Below are 27,897 nucleotides of genomic sequence, written 5' to 3'. Positions count from 1 at the left end.
GAGTCTGTGTGAGTTTTCTCTGAGAAACATTTTGACATTTAAACTTGTACTCTAAAAGCCCCCAAAATATGGTGGAAGAATTCTCATTGTCAGCTTGTTGAACATAAGTGCACTGTCATTTTAGTAGGTGCCAGGCCCTTGGTGAGTGTTGGAATCTTGTTGAGGGGCCACTTACCAATATTGGGTCTGCTGTCTCCACCCCCTGCCCTCAGGGATGTGTCCTCCGAGGCAGAGAGCAACATCCGGCAGATCAACCAGGAGGCAGCCCACAGGCGCTTCCGCTCCCGCCGGCACATCAGCGAGGACCTGGAGCCCGAGCCCTCCGAGGGTGGAGAGGGCCCTGAGGTACTGCGTCCCTCTGCCCCAGACTCTGCACCCCCTCCTCTCCGTGTCCCCAACTTGATTCTATGCTGTGATTTCCTTTCTCCATAAAAGCTATCTAATCATCTCATAGCTAATTGACAACCATCGAGATATTAATATAGAAAGTGCTCATAAAAGACATGTTTGATGAATGCATGTATCTATATTATTACAAAAGAGAATGACGTTTTGGGGATCTTAAGATTTTTTTACTCCATAATTGCAATTGAGTGAGCCCTATAACTTGTTTGGATACCAAGTACTATTACTCAATACTTTTGACATCACAAAAGAGATGTATTACCAAACAAATACAAATTTGGGTGAATAGAACTGTTTATAATTTGCCCCTGAAATATTTATGGTAAATTACTGGGATGGGGGGAATTATGAATTGAAGAACAAATGAACAATTATCATAACTTCCATGCTGCCTTAACAGCTCTGTTTACTTACTAGAAATCCATTAAAGGTATTATATCAGGAAGATCATTTATAAAATGCTTCAGTGATCAAAATTTGAAAAGCCAAATTGATTCTGTAAAAAATTTACTGAAAGGTACTTTACACCATTGTTTAATTACAGATTATAGCATCTATGCTGTTTTCATTGTGAATCCTCAGCAGTTAGAATGAAAGGAACTCCATGGAAATTATCAATGAATTCCTGAGATTATTTTTTAACACATGCATTTAGTAACGAGAGCTAGAGGTCAGTCACAGCTCAGATAGGTGGTATTATAAAGTGGTTAAGAGCACAGCCTGTGGAACCTGGCTTCCTTGGTTCAAGACCTGGTCCTGCCACTTCGTAGCTCTATTTCCTTGAGCAAGTCCCCCTCTGTGCCTCAGTTTCCTCATTTGTTAATTAGGGATGTAGTCATATCTTTCTCGTGGTTCTTGAGAAGATTGTTTGCCTCCTACGTGCTCAGTAAATGTTAATTATAGTTATGATAATGGTTATAGTTAGGGAGTGGGAAAAAGAATTCCTCCTTCCTAGCATTTACCTCTTCATCTCATCCATTGGTAGCCTTGGGAGACCATTTCAGAAGAAGCGGCTATCACTGGAGACTCCTCCCTCAGTCTGGCGCTGCTCCCACCACCTTCCTCCCCATCCTCTCGGACCAGCCCTCAAGAGCTGTCCGAAGAACTGAGCAGAAGGCTTCAGATCACTCCAGACTCCAATGGGGAGCAGTTTAGTTCTTTGATTGTGAGTAATCGTCCTGTTTGAATGAAAAGTTAAGCAAATACTTTATCATATTTTTGTTGCTTTAAAAGAATCTTGTATGCAAATAATGACCAAGGGTCTTCTAGCTCCCAGATAATTCTGACATTTTCCAAAGTTCCTCCTAACCTAGGAGAAGCAGGACTATACCAAAATTGGCCAAGCAGGTGAGAATCTTTCTTGATTTGAAAAGAAGGCAAGAAAATAAGAGTTCATGATTTTAATTATCAGCTTTAACCATGTAGAATTTCTCCTCCTAGCCAAAGGCTCATACATAGTACTCTCAACACAAAGGTGGCTTTTTGCATTGGGGACATGGAGATATTGGGCCTCCCAATCAGTCCTCTTAAATCATACTCATTTCAGAGATGTAGGCATAGTCTTTAAGGGACCCATCCAAGACAAAGTTCGAATAGGAGATAGAAAACATCTACATCCCAGAAAACCAGTCCTTAAGAAGGGTTGTGGAATTGAGACACTGACATCAGGGTAGTAGCATTTGAATTGGGGTTCTCAACAATTAAGGACACTCTTTCTAGAAGCTTTTAGATGGGGCTGAGCTTTGATGAGAAGCAGCAGCAGCAGCAGCCATGAAGAACTCTGTGTTTGATAATACCAGAAAAAGCCCATAGAAAATTCCTGCTTGAGCTTTAAACTAAGAATAAATGCAGTCTCAGTTTCTTGAGAAATTGAACTTAAAGATGTTCTATAGTAAAGATGGGAGTGATGTCACTAAAAATGGCATCTAAAAAAAATAGTCATTATTGCGGTCATATAAAATGTAAATGGGTGAGACTGCATGATATGTAAAAGCAAGTAAATACTCACAAAATTGCTCCTTATTCAGTTACATTGTTTTTATTTTAACAGACAGCATTGCCCAATTTGTGTGAGATGCAATGATTTTTTAATGTGGTTTTATTCAAAGTCTATGAATGGTTTTCAGAAAGAGAAATACCCTGAGATGAAAATTTAGTACTAAAGAGGCAGGGGAAAAAAGAGTTTGCATATATAGGACATTTGAATTGGTAAAACTGTTGCTGTGGAAACAATATAAGCAATGAAGCCATATATTTAAAACCTATAAAAGGAAGTATTGCAATAATTATAGCAATTATATAACTTTGGTGTACCAAGTGAAAAATCATAATATTCTTCAGCATTGATATTAAGTTGACAACTCTAATTATTTGTATAAGGAGCTCCTGCATTTAATTATTAAAGCTATATAAAATACCTTTAACATCCAAGTGCACATGTCAGAATTATTTTAAGATTATTGAGTCTGGTTCAACTATTAAATAAAAGTGCCTAAGAAAGAGAAGAATATGGGACTCTTCTCCAGTTTTGCTCAGGGTCACTGTATTCCAGAACAATAGCAGCAACTATTGTAGAAAGACATGGATAGTCCCCCCACCCCCTTCCCTGCCCCAGAGTCTTTCTTTGACCTTACTGCATTTTAGTTATCATTGCAAAATATCAAACGTGACCCCTAGATGAACCTGTTGCTGATTAGACCCTGGCTTTTGTATGTATCACCTGCTGTGTTCTCTGATTGGATTTATTAGGCTCTTTTTAAAACTACATAGGTGAATGCAAACAAGTGAGAGGAACATTATACATTACACATTTGATTTACTAGGTTAGCCTCACTATTTCCCCTCATTCCTTATCTGTATGACTTTAACTCCATTAAGAAGCCAACATTGTAAATACCTGACCCTTCAGAAGTAGCACAAAATTTTATTTGAGTTTCCCTGGATATAGAATCCAATTGGTTCTTTGTCAATGATAATAATCCTAATATATAAAGAGCCAGGTGCCGTCACGACTGAACGGACAACCAGTCACCATGAAGTGCATGGAGCACCTCTCGGTCGTTCCCCCTTCGCCCCCGAGCCACTCGCCATGAGTGGGGGGTTGAGCAGCGGCGGGCTGCTTCGCAGGGTGGCAGTGAGCTTAGCGGAGCAGTCACCAGGCGGCAGCGAGTTTCACGGAGCAGTCGCAGGGTGAGGGGAGTTTCGCAGAGCAGTGGCAGGGTCGGGGGAGCCTCGAGGAGCAGTGGGAGCCTCGAGGAGCAGTCGAGGGGCCATGAGCATTGTGGAGCGTCCCAGGGAGGGGAGCTTTACGTAGCGTCGCGGGGTGGCAGAGGCCAGCGATGGAGGCCAGGGTAGGCCTAGGGACCCTAACCGTGCACAGTTTCGTGCACGCTGGGCCTCGAGTAGTCAATAAATGTTTAATAATCATATCTCAGTATTCCTTCCTATAGGATGCATCCCAAAACAAATGATAAGACTTCCAGCTTTCAATTTCCATTTTTCAAGCAACCCTTAAAGTGTTATGGTGGCCTGTTGAATCCCCTTTCATGCTTTGATCTTGTTTATTTTTTGCTGTTATTTCTAACTAAGGACTAATCAAAACCCCAGTCTGCTTAAATCACTGAGAATGAAAACAACTGCAGATAAACTTGACTGCTGAAAGGACTACTCTCATTACCCAGAAAAGATGATGTTTCATTTAATTGCCTTCCATTATCATAGTGATGTGAATAGAACCAAGTGGTATATTTTGTGAGCCAATGAAACTTTTTCTAAGAATGTTTTCTTGATGCTCCGTGTCCTTTCCTCCCCTTCAGCAGAGGGAGCCCTCCTCGAGGTTGAGGTCGTGCAGTGTCACCGATGCGGTCGCGGAGCAGGCTCAGCTACCACCGGTAACCTACGTGCATTTCCCTTCCTCAGTTGGTTCTTTCAGCTTTTATTTAAAATCATTGGGGCACCGAGGAAGAGTTTTTCCTGTGCAAATCCATTTACAATATAAATGAGACACTCAAATTTCCTAGCAAATTGCCCAAGGAGAGTGGATTTCCAATGCAAAGAGTTGTTTTAGCCACCAAAGTCTCTAAAATGGTAAAAACTCCATTGCTTAGTTTTTCACCCAAATTAATACCCATTCTGATGTGCTCACTTAACTAAAAGCATACATTAATAACTAATTTTTAAAAAGACTGAATTTAGTCCTTCAAGCTGTGCTCTGGTGATTGTATTTAAGAACATATTGAATCCTTTTAAACAGGAAGAACTCTTCCAGGTGGGAGCGAGGTAGGCTTTCCATGACTAATGACCTCGTTAACCCCACACAGCCTCTGTACCTTCTCCTTAAAGGCAGCTCTACTGGCTAAAGAATTAGCTACAACTTGTTCCCACTCTCCCACAGTTTCTATAGTTAGCAGCAAATATGGAAGAGTGGCAATGTTCAGTAATATAGGAAACAAATGAAAATGAATATTCCAATTGGAAGGCAGACCAGAACTGCCTGGGAGATGTTTGGTGTACATGTCAAAGATAAGAAACATGTTGCGACTTTGTTTCTTTTGGGGGGAGAAACTATGTGCTTTTATTTTAGCATGTTCAATGTGATGTTTGACCATAACCAGCTTTTTTATGACTACGAATCCTCAATCATTTTTAGCACTAATACTTTATTATGTGTGATGGGGGGACAGTGCACTTACAGATTTTGAAAGCACAGTGTCTTCCCTATTGTATACACCTTTGCACAAGTCAGAAGGATTTTTTTGCCCAGCTTTTATCTTTTATGCTTGCAAAATGAATGAATGAGTTCACTAGTCAACTGAATGGTCAAAATAAGGGATTCATTTGTGCCTTGTATCCAACGTGCTGGTTGATAAGAAACTTGACAAGAGCGTCCTTTCTGGGATGGTTTCAGTTCAGGACTCCCCCACAACAACAATCAGCTGTGATGGGCTGGTGGGATTCTCCGCCTAATGATTCTGTGATTTTCCTTGATGAATTAATGGCACTTCCTCTCCTTTTCACAATCAATGTTAATTTTATTTGCCAAGGAGTCTATTTTCCTAGAAACGGATGACTCCTCCAAGCTCCTCCCTTACACTCTCCAAAGCTGAAAACTCACTGATCACCAGTGGCCTCTTGAATTTTGAGTGTGGCAGATTTAAGAACCTGCTCATTATTTAACAGTGGGGGCAAAAGCATAGCGGTGTTCAATTTCTTTTCCGAACAAGACATCTCATTATTGTCATTGAGGTTGTCAATTCATTATTCGGCCAAATTGAGGCTGCAGCCTGAGGCTCTGGATGGGAGGTTGACGGGGTCCTTGTTCCTCTGGTCGTCAGTGATTGCTCAGCTTTACTTGGACAGAAAGGGTTTCAAGGATTCTGATTCATGTCACCTACCTCACTGGCTGCCACAGCAGTGATTCCTGATTCAGTAAACAACGGGTGGTCTCCCTAAGTGCCTTTCACTGATGTAAATTATCATTTAACAGCCCAGTGCCCCAACTAGGAGAGCGCGTTCGTCAACTGTCACAGGTGGTGAGGAGCCAACGGTAATGATACCCTTGATCAGACTTTAACAGCAAAACTGTGGGTTGGTTTAATATTTTGTATAATGGTGAATATGCTCCTTTTTTCTTCTTCTTTTGGGGGGGAGGATATCAACTTTTTTGTGCTGCAGAGATGCACATGGTTCTTTTTAAAAAATATATTTTTATTGATTTCAGAGAGGAAAGGAGAGGGAGAGAGAAATAGAAACATCAACGATGAAAGAGAATCATTGATTGGCTGCCTCCTGCACATGCCCTAATGGGGATCCAAGTGCCCTGATCAGGAATCGGACTCTGACCTCCTAGTTCATGGGTCAATATTCAACCACTGAACCACACCAGTCTGGCTAGTCTCATATAGTTTTATCAGAAAGACTGTCAAGCTTTAAGTGCATTTAATTTGACCATTAAGAATATATTTTTGGCCCCTCTCTCATCATTGATGTTTTTATCTCTCCCTCTCCCTTCCTCTCTGAAATCAATTTATATATATATATATATATATATATATATATATATATATATATGTATTGCCGTTAGTGTTTGCACTTCCAATAAACTTTTGCTGTTTGTTAGAATGCTTGGGTAAATGAAATTGGTTGGAAGAGAATCAGGAGAGCCACAGGAACTGAATGCAGTTGCACAAGTGGATGTTCAGTTGGGCACAGTAGCTACCTCCTATGTGTTTTCTGCCCCACATTTTAAACACTGAGTTAGATTTTCTGTATCATGAGCTTGAACCAGTGACTCTCCTCATAGGAATGAACAGATGTTTATATACTACTTGGAAGATGGGAGGGGAGGGAGTACATTTAATAAGTTTGAAAGGTTTGGAAATAATGGTGTTTCTCTAAGCCAAGTATCTGTTATTGTTATTATTCGTTATTTTAAATAATGGATTTGACTATGTACTTTAATTGTCTGTTTTCTATTTGATCCCTGAAGACAGGCTAGCTTATAGTTTATGCTTAGAGCTGCTATGGCTATATAAAGAATTTTCCTTATTGTTTTACCTTTGTTATGTTTGTTATATTTGCTTATTACTTGAGAACACCTTTAAATACATATACAATTGCAGATTTTCTGAAGAATGTTGATGATTTTTAATGAACAATTTAGTTACATTGTTAGAATTTAATGCTCAGCATTGTACACAGGAAAGTCAAATTTGCAATCAGCAAAAAATCAGCCTCATTTAAGCTATTGATCCGCAGTAATTGTTGTGAAAGTCATGTGTTGGGTAGGCCAAGCTCAGCTTCCAGTAGAAGACACGAACCTTCAGATGAAGTGGCACATTGCTTACTGTGCACTGGAAATTTCTGTGGCAGTAGAGCTGCAAGGTGGATGAGATCATTTCATGAAATAATTTTAGAATTTAGTGCTAATGAGCATCCTCTTCCATCCATGTTTGCATTTTATTGGTCTTGGAAGCTGCTGTTAATATTGGAGTGTGTGGTCACTGTGATATTAAATGGTGGGATAGACTGGTTGTGAGAGCGCTGGGCTCCGTGGTCAGAGCGATTCCCGTGGCCATTACCACAGCCCTCTTCTTGCCGGTACTCTCCCTTCCCCCACCAATGAATAAAAAATACAAGTTTGTTTTGGTTTTTTATTTTGAAGAATTGGGCCGTAGGAGTAGTTCCTAAATGTTTTACCTACTCTCATGCTTTTATGTACCTGGTCATCTTTTGGTTGCAATAAGCCAACTAATTTCATGGCCACATTCGAAGTTTCAGTAGGTTTGACAGTATCACATTTGTTTCTTTCCCATCATCATTATCCCTTGTCACTAGTGCCCTTTACTTTCTCTTTTCCAGTTCCATCTCCTAGCGTGCTTCATTCCCTCTTCCACCCTCTCTCAACCCTCTCCCTGTCAGCCCCACACAGAAGTGTACATGCTTACACTGGAGCTGTGTTCTGCTCTCACAAATGTGTGTGCACACGTGTGCGCGCGCACACACACAAATGGGATCTCATGTATATTTCACTTAGCAACTTGATATTTTTCACTTACTGTTATTCCTCTGGGACATGTTAATGATTACATAATTTTCAGTCATGCAAATGCACCAGTTTATATAATCTTCCCACATTGGTGAGCATTCAGCCCCTTGCCCCACCTGTTTTGGTCCTGCACACCATGTTGCATGAAACCATCCTGGTCCGCCTATCTTTCCTTGGCAGTGCTTTTATTTCTATAGTATAAAAACAGATCCTGATTCTCACCTGCAGAACCACAGTCCTTTCATTTACCACAAATAAGTACACTTTCCAGGGAGCTAAGCAGGAGCCCTCTCTGAGATGGAACAGTCGTTTTGCTCTTTGCTGTGTAGACCCTAAAATAAACAGGTGATGGGAATGGCAGGGTTTGAGGGAATCTTGGGGCATTGGTGATAGTGCCAAACATTTGTCATCTGGAAAAGCCTATTTGAACTTTGATAGTTTAAACATAAATGATTCTCTTTTTTAATGAAATAATTGGAGCCAGTATGCAGCTGTAGCACAACGGCTGTTTGGCATTATGAAACACTATAGTCTATTCAGATGAAAAGCTGTGAAATGTTGAATGAAGCTTACTAGCGGTTTTAACATGTCTCTTGTCTAACTGTTTCTCAAGGTAGAATGGGATGCACGTGAGTGCATATGTGTATTCACACACACGGCAGTGGAAGTCTGATTTTGGCTCAGGGCTAGCCCCTTCCATGGTCTGTCCATGGAAGCTGTGTCCTGCCCCTCCCTAGCTGTGAGTGAGAGGTTTTGAGTCACAAGTGGAATCACCATCACAGGCTCTTCTCCATGGTCAAGAAATCTATAAGGAGAACATTTTTATGGCACCATCTCTCTTTAATGATACTAAATTAAGGGTTACCAGTTCAGTTCTCAGTAGAAGAAGGTACAATGAACATTTTAATCAAATTCAGTGTTCTCTACTACACTACTAATTTCCCATAATCTGATTAGTCCTATTCACTACGAAAATAACCTCGTTGCTGAATACTGTGCTGGAAGTCATACAGCCTTGGAAATAATTCTGAGATTATCCAGGACACAGCCAAGCTATTCTAGTTATCAGAACCTCCACAAATATCCTTTCCAGGGATGTTATAACTGCAAAACTTAAGGTTTCCAGAACGGAGTTTTCTCAGGGCCTATCTCATTGCCTCTCCCCAAAAATAACAGGGAGCAAGAAAAGCAACAAATTCCATTCAGTACTTCATTTAGCCAAAGCATTTTTGGTCATCATGTGAGCAATAGTAGGTCAAAGCTTGTTGATAGCACGTACTTTGCCACACAGACAATTGACCACTAACTTAGGATACAACTTGGGTTCTAACTTGGTTTGGCAGAGTCGGTCTTTTATAGATAAAAAGTAGGCTGGCAATAGCTCTTTTCTGTTGGTACCACAGCTAGAGGAGGAGGGAGGAAAGAGCTTCAGGCTGTAGATATATTTATCTGACTTAAGTACCCATGGAAGGATCAGGTCTGCCTGTTGATGTTTCTCCCACTCTTGTGGAATCTCCACATGTAGGTCCAGGATGTTCTATGATCAGAGTCTTGGAATTAACCATGATGAGGTATTTCAGATTTTATCTGGGAAAATGTCAAGGAAGTAGTTGCTGTAGTTTTAGAAGAAAGTTTTGTTGCCAATAATGTTGCCTTGCCTGTTTAACATGTTTTAGAAATAACCATTGAGGCAGCTGCTCCATGGCCTCAGTTTTTCTCTGGAATGTGCAGTTGAAGTCAGGAAGTAGAATATGGAGCCTCATTAACTAACGTCTCCAATGACGTGGTAGCATCCTTGATCATGTTAACCCAGGGTCATGCAATGGACTGGGGAATCGTCTGATGTGACTCTCTCTGCCACAGCACATTGCATTGTTGGTAGGAAACACGAAAGATGGGATGAGCAAAGGGAGAAGCTGGGCCAAGAGATTTACATTTTCAGCCTAATATCAAGAAAATGACAGCTGGTAAAACATCTGGAGGGTGAAAAGATCCTAATTAGGGTAGATAGTACCCAGAAAGATGTGGCTTCCTTTTGTATCTCAAATAATGTTTAGCCTCTTGCTTCTTTTATGTTCTCCTGGGATCCTGGATAGCTATGGTTGGTTTCTTGTGTTTGAACTGCCCCCCCTCGCCCCCCACTTAGAGTAGCACCCCTTCCCCAGTGACAGATCTGATATACAGTAACCATACATCCAGGACTTCCTCCTGAGACAGCACTGACCTCAGATGTCCATCTCGGTGCCTCCTTGAGTCACTGAAACATCCTTGCTATTCCAGAGTTCTCCACCTGACTGCATTTTTCAGGCTGCTGCTTACCAGCAGAAGTGTCTCAGGAATCCTTTTCGATCTAATTTGGACTATCTAAATATAGTCACTCTATACTGGACATGTTTCTAAACCCGGAAACTGCCTGCGCGTCCTTCACCCTTTAAAGAGACAAGCTCCGCATGGGCAGACAGGATAATACAGCCTCTGCTCGCCAGGAGGCTTCCTAAGCTGGGGCAGTTGGGGTGTCCTAGTCGGTCCTCTTGGTTATATGCCACTGGTGTGTATGCAGACCTCCTGGAGAAGGCCCTCTGTGTACTTTTTCCCCTGGAAGATACAATGTAAGGGCCCTAAGCTGATGAAGAATTTAGGAATAAGCTAGGAGAGTATCCCTGTGGCAGCTATATCGAGACATTCCTCTCATAGACAGTGACATTTGACAATTTGAAATACCTTTAAGCTCTACATAATTTGGCAGTAAAATTTAGTATCTGAAACAGATTGTTGTTTTTTTCCTCTTAGCACATTAGCAGTAGCCATTGCATTTAAGACTTTGGACATTAAGAACGCGTTCTGTAAGATTTTGGACTCCAGAGAGGTTCATTTCACAGTAGATTTGAAGCTACTGGAAATCTACTTCTGTTTTCCAGACACTAGTGTTTTGGGTACAAATAGAGTTAACTTGCTTTGTCTAGAAAAAAAACAATTCTCTAGGTGTACATTACTTTATTAAAGTGATCAGAAAACAACTGTACTAAATAATGATGATTTCTTACACAAACAGCCATCAGTGGCCTACGTGCACACCACGCCGGGCCTACCTTCAGGCTGGGAAGAAAGGAAGGATGCTAAGGGACGTACATACTATGTCAATCATAACAATCGAACCACCACTTGGACTCGGCCTATCATGCAGGTATGCAGATCGCCGCACAACTGAAAATTGCAGGCAGTTGAAGCTGAAATGTACATGAGCTCCACACTGCTATTGTTTACGTATTGTCCCGAGAACCCATGTTTCAGAAATTTTTTTCCACAAAGAAAATGTGTTATTTTAAGTATAATATATGCCTATGGAAGAATTTGGTCCCCAAATCACTCTATCCCTAGATATATTTTTTAAATGTCATGTGAAAGATATTTTCAAAGTAAGAGCCTATATCAGTGTGTACTGTCTCTACCAACCCCCATCCCCTTTTTTCCTGAGGCTCGTTTTCATGCCAGGCTAGTGATTCATTTTCATTTCCCTTGAATGTGTTTCCCCAACCTTCCCCTCCCCCATTATTATGTTTAATCATTTCCTCCATGCTTTAAATAGGCCAGACCTCTCATTACTGCTGGCTGTGTTGTTGTTTGGGTCCACACTCCCAACCAACACAAAGGGAGATCCTCACATGAAGCTAACTTGTTTTTGCTCCAACGTAGCTTGCAGAAGATGGTGCATCTGGATCTGCCACAAACAGTAACAACCATCTAATCGAGCCTCAGATCCGCCGGCCTCGTAGCCTCAGTTCGCCAACAGTAACTTTATCTGCCCCACTGGAGGTGAGAAGGCTACTCAGTGTAATTGGGGTCACGTCTATCCTGTGACTTCTCATTCTCTCTTTTCTCTTAGCTTGGACTTCAGTTTCGCAGCCACCTTCCTGTCTGATCATTGTGTTCATGGTGAAGGGTGTTCTTGTGCAGCCTCCCTACCTGCTTCTCTGTTGTGCCCAGCTCACATCCTTGGACTCTCACCCGATTCTCATTCTCATGGGGCTGAGGCCATAGTGACTTGTGCTGTACATGTGTGCCCCTCTCTTCAGAACTTTCTCCATTCTTGTTGTTTCGCCCCTTCTTGCCTCTTACCTCATTAGACATGCATAATAACTCTTTCAGACAGCAGTGCTTGTATTAAGTTTTAAATGATAGCTGTGGCTTTGACCATTTTTTGCCTTTGGACTGTAGGGTCTGTCATTGATTGGGCATACATGTTTCTGATGCATATCTGCACCCCTAAGTCATTACTGTGCATCTGCGTTGCTCTCCTGTTTGTGTGGTCTGAATACCATACCTTAACATCACCGCATCAGAGAGTTGGAGAAGCCAGAGCACAAACGTTCAAGTTCTAAACTTGACGATGTCTTAGAAGTAGCTGTGGTACTCTTTGTGCCCTGGGCTTAAATGCTGATGAGTGGGAATGAATGATAGCTCTCTTCCAAACTGATATAAATGTCATGGTAACCATACAAGTATAGGTGGTTGTCTTCGATGATACAGGGGTTTCTTCTTGAGCTCTGCAAATTGCCAATCCATTCTTCATTAGACTGTGAGCTCATTAAGAGCAGGGGCATGTCTTTCTCCACCCTCTGTAAAGTCTCCATCCATAATTCTCAGTAGAGTATAATATTTTTGGCATATATCCAATAGCTATCAAAGGATGGTGATTTTAAGTAATTAATGTTGTGTGTTTAATCAATAGAAAAACTTTAAAGTTTGATTGATTTAAAAGTAAACAAATGACAGAAACAGATTTCTTAGGCGCTTCCCCTTGTCCCTTTCCAAATGGAACATTCGTGATACCCAAGTACATTTTGACACATCTGGACTAGCACCTGTAAGAGTTCTAATGCTCATTATTATTCCTTAGGGTGCCAAGGATTCACCCATACGTCGGGCTGTGAAAGATACCCTTTCCAATCCACAGTCCCCACAGCCATCACCTTACAACTCCCCCAAACCACAACACAAAGTCACACAGAGCTTCCTGCCACCGGGCTGGGAAATGAGGATCGCGCCAAACGGCCGGCCCTTCTTCATTGACCATAACACAAAGACTACAACATGGGTAAGGTCGCTGCTTTTATTTGGCTCCGTTTCCATCGTGAGGTCTGACATTCATTCCCTCATTTCCTCACTCTGTACTCATGATTCTTGTAGAGAAATTTCACTGACACCAAAGCTTGTCCCCAGAGGGTCTTCTCAGCCTGCTTCAAGATCTTGCACGCAGGGGCTGGTGGGAGGGGTAATGGATGGGTGCAGGGTCAGGGCCAGCTGCTGGTGCCAGGTTGGATGCCTTTTCTCCAGAACACTCCTGGACAGCTGTAGTTTTGACAGTTGACTGTATTTGGAGGAAAAGCAGTGCTCCATATTGCTAGGATATTGATGCTCCTGCTTCACCTCTCAAGATGGTGTAATAGGAATTCTGATCTTTCTGAAAATAATTTTTCTTTGTCAGTTTCTTTCTGCATTTTTATTAACATCACCCATCTTTGATTGGTTCCTTTCATTTGTTTCGTCCACCTCAGTTTAGTATTTTACTTTAGTGTTTTATGTTGCTGTGCTGCATTTCACACCTTTAATTGTAGGGTAGGAGATATACTGAGGATTTTGGTTGTAAATTTGATAGTTCTTTGTTGTGAACATTTTGTCAAATTTGACTCAGGAGTCGTGCCTGAGAAAGAATCCATGTGTTGTATGAATTTGTACAACATGAGATTAATTAAAAGTGATTGTGCATATCTTTATACTCCTCTGTTCAGGTTTTAGCTAAATCAGTGGTGGGCTTCTTTAATGTAGCACATAGTTTTTTAAAGAGTCAGGGGCATTTTTCTACTAACACCCCCAGGCGTCCTCAAACTACGGCCCGTGGGCCACATGCGGCCCGCTGAGGACATTTATCCGGCCCGCTGGGTGCCGCTGCCTATCCTGCTTAGCAGCCAACTCGTCCGGGCCCGCAGTGCGCATAGGAATTTGTTCAGTTTGTTTTTTTTAAACTATAGTCCGGCCCTCCAACGGTCTGAGGGACAGTGAACTGGCCCCTGTTTAAAAAGTTTGAGGACCCCTGCGTGTAGACCTATGACTGAACTGAAATTGGTTCTCTTGTTTCTGACTGTTTCCGAAGCTGCAGGTTTGTTTTCCTTCCTGTCCCTATGTCCCCAACTAATGGCCTGGGTTCAGAGTTTGACTCAGTCCTTCTGGCGTCTGTGCTGCTTGCTTAGAATTGATGTGACCGGAAAGCTGGCTGAGTTTGGGGATTGTCAATGGCCCTAGCTCTCTGGTCTTGGATCAGAGGTGAACACATGCTTTAAATCCCCATTTAAGTAAAGACACGAGTGTGTCCATTGTTAGAACAGCAGTATTGTGTTAATGAAGGGGCCTGGACCAAAATGTCCCGGACTGTCATTTATACTTTGCAGTGGCCTGATGTTAAATCAGTCCCTTGAGATTGGACTAGAGGTCCTAGATATCGCGCGCTCTCTCTCTCTCTCTCTCTCTCTCTCTCTCTCTCTCTCAAGTCCTACGGATGGATGGTGGTAAGCATATCTCTATGAGGACATTCTCGGTATTTGGGGCAGGACTGTGACTGTGCCTTTTATTGCAGGATGCTTAATATCCTTGGTTCCTGTCACTGAATAACCACTTTTTCTTTCCCTCCCCCACCACAGTGATGACCAAAAATGTTACCACACACTTGCAAGCACCCCTTAGTGAGAACCACTCTAAAAGTTCTTCCTATTTTAAAGTAAAGGAATTAGCCTGCCAGGGGAATTTATCATTTAGATCTGGTGACATTCATTAAACTCATAACTACCTCGAAGGCATATAATAACATGTAGCTTTGTTTGACTCACCTTTGAGTCTCATATCATATTACAGGTTTGTGGCCAAGACAAGAGTAAGAGATAGGCAGCTTTGGGGGAAACCGACTATGGAGATTGGTTTTTAAGTCTTTTTTTTTTTCCTCGTTGACATAGAACCTGTGGCTGTCCTGCTAAGAGTATTTGATTGATTCTACAAATCCTCAGCCAGGAATGGGCACTCCAGAAATAGGGGACAAATAGTATAAAAGGAGATGGATTAGTGTATGGAGCCACGGTGGCCTGCCAACATAAGCTATGGTTTTAGTAATCTGAACTAGCTTAGTAATCAAATCCCCTAACCTTCTCACAGCCTTTCACGCCACAACTGCAGAGTAATTGCAGCTGGGCAGGTTTGATTTTAAACAGCCCCAGCTTTGTTTACTGCCTGCATCGTTGCTGAATGAAATCCAGTTTGAATTTCCAGTTGTCCCTTTCTACCCACATGCTTGTTATTGACTGATTTACTGGTTTAAAATTTTAATTTGTTAAAACAACATTTTGTTGCTGCTGCCATTGTTGAAAATCCTTAAAGTAACAACTGGACATTCCCCCGGTTACTCCCCTTCTTCTCTAAACCCAGACAGGCTGGCCCAGCTGCTATCTCTCCTTCTAAACAAAGGCCTGTACAGAATGCTCACTGTCGAAGGATTGCTCTAAATTTCCTGTTGATTTGGACAAAAAATGGAGGGATAGAGGGAACTGTAAAGATCATTTTCAGCTTAAATTTTGTATTGAGTTGGTTTGGGATTTGCTTCGTGTTTTTTTGTTGTTGTTTTTAAAATTGTTTTTATTGATTTCAGAGATAGGAAGGGAGAGGGAGAGAGAGTTAGAAATATCAATGATAAGACTCATCTATTGGTTACCTTCTACACACCCCCTACTGGAGGTCAAGCCCACAACCTGGGCATGTGCCCTGACTGGGAATCAAACCGTGATCTTCTGATTTATGGGTTGATGCTTAACCACTGAGCCTCAGTGGCTGGGCTTGCTTCATTTTTTAAAAGAGAGAACAAATGAGAGGCCAGCATAGCTTTTCTTAGATTTGAGCCCTAAGGTGAAGAAGGGTGAAAAGCTGGTAGAACAGGTGGAGAATAATGAAAATAAGACTCCTGCCCCCCTCAGCCTGCCTGTTCTTGATTCTTGCACTAAACCAGAGCATGAAAAGATCAGGCCAACATTTCCCCTGTGTACACCCACGGAGGAAAGTTCCTGTTGAAGTCTGTTTACAAAGCACGATCTCATATTAAAGCAGTGTGCCCGCCGTCCATCTGGAATAATGTCTGAGGCCCCAGCCTGTAAGCGAAGGTTTGTCCACCATGCTCTCATCCCTTAGTAACACCTAGAAGAGGCACTAAGCCAGCCGTGGGCAAACTACAGCCCGCGGGCCGGATCCGGCTGTTCTATCCGGTTCTCTTGCTCTCCCCTCCGCTCCTTTACTTTGAATTTATATTAGTTCACACAAACACTCCATCCATGCTTTTGTTCCGGCCTTCCGGTCCAGTTTAAGAACCCATTGTGGCCCTCGAGTCAAAAAGTTTGCCCACCCCTGCACTAAGCCCTGGCCATGTGAGGAATCCTTATGGCCAGACTTCCAGCCATTGGTTCAGTTGTCCCTACCTGGGGTGGGCCATGGATGCCTGCTGGGGGCCACCAGGTGACAGAGGAAAGGTTACAAGAGGCCTTCGATTTGTCCATTCCTTCCTTCTGTTAAAGAAGCAGCTCGAAGCTTGTATGTACGAGTATGTTTATGTCTCTTACAGAACAAAGCATTGCCTTGTTTTTGTAGCAAGACAGAGTATGCCTTAATGAAGTTTCAGGTTTGTTTTCTACTGGGTCCAAACGAAGAAAACTCATTGTAGCCGAGGCCTGGTTGTTGATCTCTTCCAGGATGAGGAAAAAAGCTGTTGTTTTTTGAACCAGGAGCATTCCCTTTTTTTATGTACTATATATATATTTATGATTTTGGTTTTTAAAGAGGTGTTGATCTTTGCATTCTGTTTTAAACTCCTTTGCACTGTATTGAGGGAAGCAAATGGGGAATACTGAAATAACTAGGAAATAGTTATTTCACTGTGCCGAGGAAAGGGAGAAACAATCAAGTGTCCCTCTTCACGTTTTATTCATTTGTATTTATATTATTTGAGACCTCATTAGTGTCCCAACTATTGGCATCCCTGAAGTTATCATAACTCATGTGGGGCCCTGGCTGCCCTTCACCTGCGCCATCAGCTTGGGGTGCCCCCTCCTTGGTTGTCCAGGGGAGTCAGTGGGGAAAGGGTGTTCAGCATGCCCCCTAGACTTAGCCTTCAGAGCTTAAGAGAGTATAGCTGCTGTCATTTTTATTTTTGTTGGTATAATCAAATATGACCCCTAAGGCCTTCTAGTCCTCACATTCTATGAATTCTAGGGTTCCATGAGAGGCTATTATAGCAGACCTATGAAATTGAATGTATTTTTTACTTTACTAGAGGCCCACCATGCGGGCCGCACATGCCTTGCCATGCACGCAGCCCTGCCCTCCCACGCGCCTCGCCACATACGCCACCACGTGCACCACTGCAGGACCCCAGGCCCCTCCACAGACCGCACCACACCGCGGGACCCCAGACACCTCTGCGCCTCCTGGTGACTGGTTGTTTGGTCGTTATGGCATTAGGGCCACTGGGTTTTTATAATATAAACTAGAGGCCCGATGCACGAAGATTCATGCAAAAATGGGCCTTCCTTTCCCTGGCTGCTGGCACAGCCTTCACTCTGGCGAGAGCCGCCTTTCCACCTTCCCATGCTGCCCAGAGGCCAGGAGCAGCTGGGGTGGTGCAGAATGCCCCCAGCCATGCGGCACCTGCGTATTCAAATTAACCCACCATCTTTGTTGGGTTAATTTGCATACTCGCTCCTGATGGGCTTGTGGGCGTGGCTTGTGGGTGTAGCGGAGGTATGGTCAATTTGCATATTACTCTTTTATTAGATAGGATAGGTAGATACTCCCCTGCCCCCAGCCCCACTGGCACTTTAATTTCAGCTTCTTTCCCACCCCCCACCCCCTTTAAATCACCACCTTTTTACCAGGTTGTCTTTTGCAGTAGCCTGTGTGTGGGATTCGAAGGCGTGGCTAGCTTGGCATGTAGCATCAGAAGCCCTGTCCTCTTTCATTTCATAGTGGCCTCGGGCTTTCTCTAAACCTGCGTGGTCAGGGGTGTGTTCCCCAGGGTCCCCATGGTTGTGACATTAGCTGGGCCAGCTCACAGTTAGCCCTGAGTGAGTAGCTTTTGTGGCGTTCTGTGCTCTGTAAGTTTCTCCTTGGTCACAATAACCTATCACAAATGTTTCCCAGAATATCAGCTGTTCGGACTTTCTAAATTCTAAATCTGTTTAATGTATCTATGCACTGTATGTGTTCCAATAATCTGTAGAATATTGGACCTATTTTATGTTTTTACTCATCCTTTTTGAAAGCATATTAGTGAGGTTCAGGGTCAATAGCCATCATAAATCACTAATATTAACTTTTTCAGTGAAAAGTTTGCTATAGCTAACAGTAAGCAAAGCTTGGTTTTATTTTTTGTAATTTTTTTTTATTCTTGCCAATTCCAAAATTCTGTCACTTTGTTATAATCCAGTAATTCTAGTGCTTTAAAACTGTCGACCGGGAAAAAAACTTTTAACAGCTTTATTGAGATATGATTCACATACCAAGCAATTCACTCATTTAAAATATACAATTGAATGGGTTTTGGACAAACATTGGACAAAGATGTGCAGCCATCACCATAATCAATTTTAGAACATTTTTTCACCCCCAAAGGAAACCCCATTCCCACTAATAGTCACAAAGTAAGCTTTATTACAGGATTTTTAAAAATCTTAGGGTTATTTTATTAACATTTTATTGTCCTGAATTTTATCATTTGTTTTCTAACCTTTTGAGTTTAAAATATGAAAATGCCTTGCATTTTCACGGAGCCTATATAACAGGCAGCTCCCAGACTCAGGGTCAGAACCTCTGGGCAAGGTCTCGTTCTTTCTAAAATTCAGTTTCCCCATCTAAAGAAAGAGAGATCATGTACCCCACCTCCTAAGAACGTGGTTGCAAGATCATATGTCTGATTACTTTGTCAATTATAAGTCATGAACCAAGATGGCCGACTATGTATTTCTCTTTTGTTGATTTTCTGCGGTATCTTAAGAAGCACATTCCTTAAGAAAAATATTTTGCAAACTTGTAAATATTAAGACATACATGAGAATCTAATCTGTAGAACTGGAGAATCTCAGTCCATTTGTCTAATAGGGATGTGACTTTATGACAAAGCCAGCCAGCACTTTCTGGGATAGCTCCTGACCTGCCAGGCAGACCAGATTCAGATTCTCTGCTCTAGTTCAGGAAGGGGTGGGAGAGGGAAGCAGAGAACTCCAGTGCTCATGGAGAGGCTGTTGCAGTGTGTTAGGCTAGCCACTCTCACCTGCAGCTCTGGATCCATAAGGAGATTTACAAACCAGGCTTTCACTCCCCCTTTATTCTGGTTTCCATAGTAACATCACTGCTTGGTCCTTCTTCCTCTTCACCTGCTCAAGATCTTTGGAAAATGTTAACCTTTTATTTAAATGTTCTTACTCTCCTTCTTTCACCAAGGACAAGGAGGAAGAATGGAGTCTCTTTTGAGAGATGGTCAGCCAGGCTTTCTCTTCAAAGATGGGACCCTCCCTCCGTCGTGCAGGCAGGAGTGTGGCTCATGCACATGCCTCCTGGTTGCCTTGGAACATACAGCTCCAGAAGGGGAGGAGCCAGTAACAGCACACAGATGTCCCTCTTAACACGTTCTGCCTTTTACATTTTTCTTGCAGGAAGATCCACGCCTGAAATTTCCCGTACATTTGCGATCAAAGGCACCTTTAAACCCCAATGACCTTGGCCCTCTGCCTGTGAGTATCCTGGAGAAACATGGACAAGTCTGAATATGTTTATTCATTTATCTGCCCAGTGTTGATGGAGAGGCCCTGTGACTTCTTTCTCCAGACTTTTGGCCCATTGATCTATAATTTCTTAATAGAATCAGGTGTATGGCTGAATTCTAATCGTACATACAACCAGCTAGTACATATGAAAGAGGTTTCTGAATTGGTACCTGTCAGTGGAAGGTAGACCTTGTAACTAGGATGCAGGAGGCATTCTTTACAGATGGCAATTTATTGTAAACAGCACACGTTTATTTTGTAACATAGCAACCATAAGTTCTACCCATGATAGGAACCAAAATATTGAAAATGGTGGGAGAGAAAGGCATAGGTAATCACAGAAACTTTGGTAAGTCATTTAGTCTGCAGATATTTTAAGCTTTCCTCCCTGGTTGATGGCTGTTTATAAAGCTAATTTTTTTATCAGTTTGTTCTTTTTGGGAACCTGAATGGGATTGAGCTATTTACTACAAAACTGGATTTTGAATGAAAATTTCACCATGCATCCTCCTTGACCCACTCCCAATTAAAAATAAATAACCTTACAGGGGCAGGAAGGGGAGGGGAGATTCTAATACTATTTTTAAATGAAGGGCACTGGGAATTTTTTTATTGTTTTTTTCCAAACATAAGAACCTTTTCTGTTGCCTGGTGTGTGGTATATTTTGGCAAAATTTGAAGCTAGGGAGGTTATGATTCCATCTTTATTCATTAGGTTATACAAATATCCCGCCCTCTGCAAATCTGCCTGGTTCTGGGTTTAGATGAGAGAGCCCAGAATGTGTCCAGAGAGTGAGTTTCCAAAGGAAATGATTGTGTGTGGTCTGGACCTGTTAGGTTCCTGAGTTTCAAAAAGCAAATAGACGCAGTTTAGACAATGAGAGCATACCAGCCCTCCCTTGGAAAGATGATCCAAGTCTTTTTGGTTCCTGAGTTTGAACAGTGAGAATTCACAACAGAGAAGTGCAAGTATTCGATTCTTCAACCAGTGATGCCATGAGTAAAGCATCTGTCTCCAACATTTTTGTATTATCCCTCCTCCTCCTCCTTTTAGTATTTAGTAAATATTTGTTTAATTAAATGAGCTGTTCATCCCCAAACTCATGTGTTCCATGGATGCTGAAGTTCCCATTTGAAGCTTTTGAAATAGTGATCCCTGTTTCCTGCTCAAGTGGTGAATGCATCCAAGACTGTGGATGTGTGCTTCAAGTGTGTTCCTAGATGTTGTTGAGGGTTAACTTGAAATGTTTGTGGTTTATTCTTAATGTAAAACTGTACCTTAGGAGGCAAGAGTAAGGTGTCATAATTTTGCTTTTGATTTTGGAACAGCTAGCTAATTTTTGCATGCTCTTTCTCTCTCTCTCTCTCTCCCTTGATACTAGCCCGGGTGGGAAGAAAGAATCCACTTGGATGGCCGAACATTTTATATTGATCATAGTAAGTAGGCACTGTTATGGACACAGGGATTGCAGGTAAAGGGAGGGGAAGGGTATTTCAAACATTAGAGTGAAAGCTTTGTCATTTTACTCTTTGTCTAGGCAGCCAGGTGTTATGTGGAGAGAATGGTACCAGAGAATCAGTGCCCTCGTACGGTACTGTGCATTCCCCCCACGTTTGCTGTAAAGTAGCCCAGCAAGCTTTCACCCAATTTGATCTTGTGACCTATTAACTGTTTTTTATTTATTTAAGAACTATTTTTTGGTTGATGACCCCTTGACTTTTGCGCTTTTAATAAATACACTCTGGTAATAGAAAATAAGATTAGAAGTGATTATTGAGTCCAAAATCTGTGTGTGCGTGGTGCTTGACGCAGCACACGCGTGTTTTAAACACTGCCTTCACGGTCTCAGGGCGAGGTGCCCATTCTGACTTATTTTCTATTCATAGCATGTTTCCTTGCACCCAACACACTAATATATATGCAGTTCTTTTCTTGAAATTGTGATATATTTGCTGTAGACATTTGCTCCAGCACCTATGAAAAATGTGTGATTTCTCATTTCAACTAAAACTAATAAAGGTTTGCTTTTAGCCAGTTTTTTTCTTTCTTGAAGTGACAAGTTCTCCATATTTGCATATCCCTTACAACTTCTGAAAATGTATATGAAAAAGAAGTCTTTAAATAGATTTGAAGTTCACATCTCACATGCAGTTTGGTAGTATTTTGCTCCTTGTCATTTGATTCATAAACAGTAAGTCTGAACCAGGTTTCCCCAGCCTCACATTGTCTTAACTCATCACACTGATTAGATAAGCACATTGATGAGCCAATTGCTGGGGAATCTGGCCATGAGGGTGGGGCTTATCACCATCTCTTACACTTTAGTGCCTCTTCCAGGTGTTACCAGGCAAAGGAGTGCATCATAGACGAGCCTTCGCTTTCTGGCACGATGTTGAGGGCTTATTAATTAAGAAGCCCAACAATTCAGAATTAAACCAAAAGTAGAAGTCCTCAGTATATTTAGAGGTATGGGCTACCCTTTGGTTTAAATTAGATATGTCACAGCCCAGAGGCCTAGTTTTGTCTTTGACCGGTAAAAATACTGTTTACATATTTTCCAGAAATTTACAGTGAGCATAAAATTGCTTACATAAATGCTTTAAAATATGGGTGTTTCCTTAGTATACTTTATTTTCTTAGCCTACTTTGCTAAAAGAGTAGTGGGGTCATATCCCTTTTCTACCATTAAAAACAAACAAAAAAAGATTTTTTTCTAGTTTTTTTATACCTTACAATTTTAGTTTTCAAAGATAGGTACAAAATATGATTTTATTAAAACAAGGTCTTATCCAGGAATGCAACTTTGGTCTGCTACACACAGAATATTTCACACAAGACTGTGGCTGTGTCCTGGCCAGTGATCTTCAGGTCAACCTGGAAAAAACATTGTATATGTTCTTAATGTACTGGGAGGACCCAAAAACAAGAGAAACACTATTGCAAACAACCATACTAGTATACATTAGAAGTAATAAAAGTCATAGACAATTTTTCTAGTGGCGTGCATAGAACTAGTGTACAGTTGATGCTTTGGGAAACAGTGACTTGAAGTTGGTTCCTGGGAGGTCAGTGGTGATGGTCAGAAAAGGGCAAGAATTTGCCTTGAGAAACAGCAGCACTGGCAGCCTCAGGCTTGCCTGGCTCCTGTGTGCTGGGAGGCTGAGAGGATAGTTACTTGCTAAATGACTGGGCAGTTCCTTAATCAGTCCCTCCAAGCACAGCATCCCTCATTTCTCTTGCCAGAACAGTTTGTGGGAGTCTCCTCTTTCCAGAGATCACAGTTTTCTTTTGCTTAACCATACTGAAAGGTTCTCTTAACCTGATTAGTTAGACCAGAAACAAGGTAAGAAAAAGATCTGTGTATGAGAATCTCATTAGCTGTTAATATAACATTCTTGCCATTTCTCCTCATTTGTCAATGTTTACACAATAAAGGGGTAACTAGCAGTGAAACAGAGTTCAATTCATCTGCCTTTTCCCCAAAATCCAGTTTGCAAAAAATGCAGAAAACTTTCTAAGAGACTTTATTAGCCTAATAGGTACACTCCAAAATGGGTCTAGTTACCTGGTGGTGACATTAAAAATTTTCCTTACCTTCCAAATGAACCTCTTTTTCTAAATAGTTTTCCCACATCTGATTTCTGCCAAAATTCAGCATCTCGCTTTGCTGTCTTGGGATAGAAACCAGGTCATCCTTATATGTGCCATTTACTGTGAAAGTGACCACCTTGGGAGTTACTCAGTCACCCTGTCTGCCAGCATCACTGGGACAGGTGGCTGCACTCTGAATGTCAGGAACAGCAGTGCCCTTCTCTTTTTAAATAATTATGCTATTTATCTTCTGCTTCATAAATTCTTGAGACATTAGACATTTTTAAGATTTATAATTTCAACCTTAAAGATTTAATCTCGAAAGAGATAATGCTCAGTACTAATCTTCTCTTTAGACGCCTTGATTTATTTGGTTGAAATTTATTGAATGGCTTCTATGTCTCAAGCCTGGTGCAAAAGGTTAAGGGAAGATCTTGAACTGAATCTCTGCCTCTCTTAGGAATTGTGTGATTCTTCTTAAAGACCAGATATGCCCAGCAGCTGAGAAATTGGTCACAGATATCTTATATACAAAGCTAGAATAGAAAATTAAATTCTAGCTATGCTGTAAAATCCTATTTGAGTCTATTCTGCCCATAGCCTTTACCAAACCAGTAAACAGTAGCTAAATTGACTGAGTTTCTCATTCTTCTACTTCATTCTTGTCCCTTTATTTGAAAAAATGTCTTGAAGACAAAGCAAGTTTAGATTTTAAAATTCTAGGGAAAAATTGGATAACTGGCCACCATACATATAAAAATTGACAATACTTAGCTGCAAAATTGACCTTTATGGTAACCACACAGAAACTTGTATATATCTGAGAGCTTAGCCAACTGTAAAGGAACTTTGTTATCACCATCAACTTCACTTGGTCATTAAAAATAATAACACATTGGACTCCTGTTACACATTAGGCTAGGAAATGTGTTAAGTGGTGGAGAGGAGGCTGCAGAGAGGAATAAGATACAGCCCCTGTCTTTGAGGGACTTAGATTCTAGCAGGGGTACCATGGAGTATTTTAAGTGCTGTATTAGAGGAAAGAACCCCTTGTTAATGTGTAAGCAGAAGAGGCAAAGAGTGTACCTGCTTGCCAAGTGGCACAGGGCATCAGGGATGGGGGAGACTGCAGGAAGGCCTTATGGAATGGATCACTCTTCAGACATATCCCAAATGATGAATAAGACTAGTCACCCACACCCAGTGAAAAGTGATTCCAGCATGGAGAAGGTGTGCAGGTGTATGAAGTTGTGCAAAGAAGTGCGGCAGGGTTGCCCATGGCCAGTGTGCAGAGAAGGCAGGGGTGGCACACCCATCGAGTTAAAGGCAGTCTGCCAGGTGTGGGAACTCGGTCCCTTCTGCAGGCAAGAGGGAGCTGCTGGGGGATTTTCCAGAGGAGGTGACAGTGGTCAGATTTGTTCTTTAGAAAGATCCTTTTGGCAGAGCTATATAGAGAGTTTTGAACAGGAATAAGATTGAGACCAGGGAAACCTAGAGAATGGTCCAGGGAAAAGATGAGCACCCAGAAAGAAGTAGGGACAGTTTGGTCACCACCAGAGGTAAATGGCGAGGGAAGAAAAGGGATGTGTCAAGATTCCAAATTTGAACAGTGAATGGATTGTGATATTGTTAATTGAGAATACAGGATTCCATAAACAGTTTTGGTGTTGGAAGACTATGGGTTCAATTTTTATAGAGTTGGATTGAAGGTACCTATGGGGAATCCAGGTGCAGATGTCAAGGGTGGCGCTTGAAGTTGAGGTTTGGACTGAAGATTTGGGAGTTGTCGTAAACAGGTAGTTATTGATTTATTTTCTGCTGTGATGACAATACCCAGTCTTTACATTGATAGTCCAAGGCAGTTATTGCCCCACTCTATTATGTTTCCATTATTTGGTTTTCTTTTCTATTGTTCTCCATCACAGTAGCAACTTTTACTTTTCAAAATCTTCCATTTTCAAGGTAAGGAACCATCAAGATTCTCTAGAACAGTTGAAGCATTTCATGTAAATTGTCTTCCAGCATGCACAAATCCAATCATCATGTGCTTTGATAACTTTAAGATTTTACTCTGCTTCTATTAAAATAATTATAATACCAGACTCTGAAAAATCCCTGATATGGTCATTTAAACCAAATTTATTAGTTATTCTTGAGTTTACAGGAAATAATTAGAATCAGTATTTTTCTCAAATAATTTCCCATTTTTAAAAATCAACTTAAATTTCCTAAAACTCCAAAAGAGCTCATTCTCCCCCAGTCTATCCTCCACATTATCTTTCATGTGAGTTCATCTCTGACCCCACCACACACACACACAGTAATCCATAAAGTCTATTTAATTATGCACAGTCACAAATCCCAAGTGATGCAGGGGAGCTCTTGTTCATTATCACCTGCACCATTGGAGTAGTGGTTTAGGTGGCTTTGAACAATTTTGTTAACATTGACTCTTTTGGAAGAAAGAAAACCACTTCTCACCAACATGGCCAAAAGGGAAGCCTTTCTCTAGAATCTTCCTCTGCAGTATGTAATTCTCCTTTTTTGGACTGCCTAACTTACTGGCTGCTTCCATTGTTGTGTGCATATGAGTGGCACATGTAATGGATTATTCATTTGTTCAGTGTAGGATTCTTAATTGAAAGCAGTTTTTCAAGACCATAAGCACAGGCAAAAGTATTTGAAATGAGAAAAAGTAATGTGTGTGTGTTAACTTTTGGCAGACTAAGACTTTTTGTGCCTTTTTTCAATTAAATGAATATCAAGATCAAGTTATAAATCCTTGAAAGAACAGGGGTTTATAATTGAACTTTCAGCAGATTGCTTGCCAAAAACAGTGTAAATAGATGGTTTTACTTTAGTTGTGCGTTTTTGATTGAGTGTTTTTAACTAAACATGATATAGGAGGTTTGCCATACAAAGTATCGTTCTCTTCTAACCCTGAAATACTAAGATATGATCTTTGGGGGCCAGGTTGGGGGACTAGACAGTTTTTGAAAAGCCAGAAATAATTATTTCTAAAACATTTTTGACATAGAATAGATTTCAACTAATATGCTGATTTTTTTAATATTAATTTTCAGATAGCAAAATAACTCAGTGGGAAGACCCAAGACTGCAGAATCCAGCTATTACTGGCCCGGTCAGTATTCTCAAGTTCTGAATCTTCAGTGTAATATTTCGGTTGTATCAAAACACACATTTCTTGTATATTACTGCTCACCTTGGTGTAATTGAGTAATGTAACATTACTCCCATCTCCTCCTGATGGGAATTTCCTGGTGAGGTGCAACTACATTTGCCTTTTCATGTGGCTTTCATTATAAAGGAAAAGAAAATGATGTGATCTTGGTAGCTAAACTAAACATTTTCTTTTCTCCATTATAAAAGGATGGATTATAAGTGTAACAATCAACCCTGGCCGGTGTGGCTCAGTTGGTTGGAGCGTCGTCCTGTACACTGAAAGGTTGGGGGTTTGATTCCCGGTGGGGGCATGTTCGGGGAAACAACTACTCGCTGTTTCTCTCATACATCCATGTCTCTCTCTGTGTGTCTCTCTGTTTCTATTTTTCTCTCTGTCCCTTCCCCTCGCTCTGAAAATCAGTAACACATATCCTCAGATGAGGATTACAAATAAATAAATAATAAGTATTTTTAAAATAATAATAAAATATAAGTGAAACAATCAAATTGTCCTCTCTTCCTTTCTATATGAGGCAAAGCCAGCCCTGTATTTGCAGAGTTTTGTCATTTCTCTAGGCCAAGGGCAGTTCATGCATGCTAACCAAATCTAAGCTGTATTCTGAATCTCTTCCAGCGCTGAAACTCTGTAAAGGTTTGGGGGAGGTTGTCGCTAACCTCTGGAGCTGGCAGATAAGATAAGAATCTTTATCTCCGCTGACCCACTAACTTTCTCATAGTCCCTTCGTGTGTACCAGGTGGGAAAAGAACCAGTTCTGCCTTAGGTATGGTGCTGCCCCTTGAAATGCTGCCACACACTGTTCGTAAGGAAGAGTGAGAACCCCTGGTCACTCGGCAGTAATGGACACTTGGTATCCTGCTCCTGGGTGGAGTTTGTAGAGTGGGGGCCACGCTCATCTCATCAGTGGGGAATGTACTAGCACCTCGTGTCAGTGGTTATAAGAGTGCAAGGAGATGATTTGGAATTTCAGGGAAGATACTGGAATCACAGAAGATGGAAAATGTGGGGTTCTTTTAAAAACTGGAGGAAGTTACATTATATTTTGAGCACTGAGCTAAGAGGCCAATGGGTATTTTTAAAATACTAATGTCATGGCATTGATCTGATTCAGTTCAAATTATGTTTTGATTATAAAGGTAAGTCCATTTGAAAACTTAAATGATATTAGAATGCAAGTGCACTTGATCCCCACCATCTTTTAATTACCTGTTGGATCTGTTCATTCGATTTACTCTGCTACTTTCTACAGTTTACATCATGCCCGGGTATGCCTGGGTTAAAACAGTCAATTACTTTTTCTCCATGG

General features: G+C 41.4%; 1 protein-coding gene across 17 annotated transcripts in view; it reads left to right on the top strand.

The window, feature by feature from the left end:
- NEDD4L (NEDD4 like E3 ubiquitin protein ligase) overlaps window positions 1-27,897 on the top strand; it is a 321,617-nt gene that overhangs the window by 261,004 nt on the left and 32,716 nt on the right. For 3 of the 17 annotated variants that reach the window (XM_080686855.1, XM_080686857.1, XM_080686859.1), the window contains 6 exons: window positions 213-345; window positions 1,391-1,570; window positions 4,221-4,295; window positions 19,687-19,764; window positions 21,180-21,234; window positions 26,473-26,531. In XM_080686855.1, the coding sequence (XP_080542981.1) occupies window positions 213-345; window positions 1,391-1,570; window positions 4,221-4,295; window positions 19,687-19,764; window positions 21,180-21,234; window positions 26,473-26,531 (580 nt within the window). Of the gene's footprint in view, window positions 1-212; window positions 346-1,390; window positions 1,571-4,220; window positions 4,296-5,890; window positions 5,951-11,003; window positions 11,136-11,644; window positions 11,765-12,848; window positions 13,047-19,686; window positions 19,765-21,179; window positions 21,235-21,335; window positions 21,390-26,472; window positions 26,532-27,897 lie in introns of all 17 variants that reach the window. The other 14 variants (XM_080686860.1, XM_080686850.1, XM_080686861.1 and 11 more) reach the window with 10 other exon arrangements.

The sequence above is a fragment of the Plecotus auritus genome (genome assembly GCF_963455305.1).
Source record: "Plecotus auritus genome assembly, chromosome: 8".
Taxonomy (NCBI): domain Eukaryota; kingdom Metazoa; phylum Chordata; class Mammalia; order Chiroptera; family Vespertilionidae; genus Plecotus; species Plecotus auritus.
Note: the sequence above shows the minus strand (reverse complement) of the source record. Positions and strands in the feature narration are given on the sequence as shown.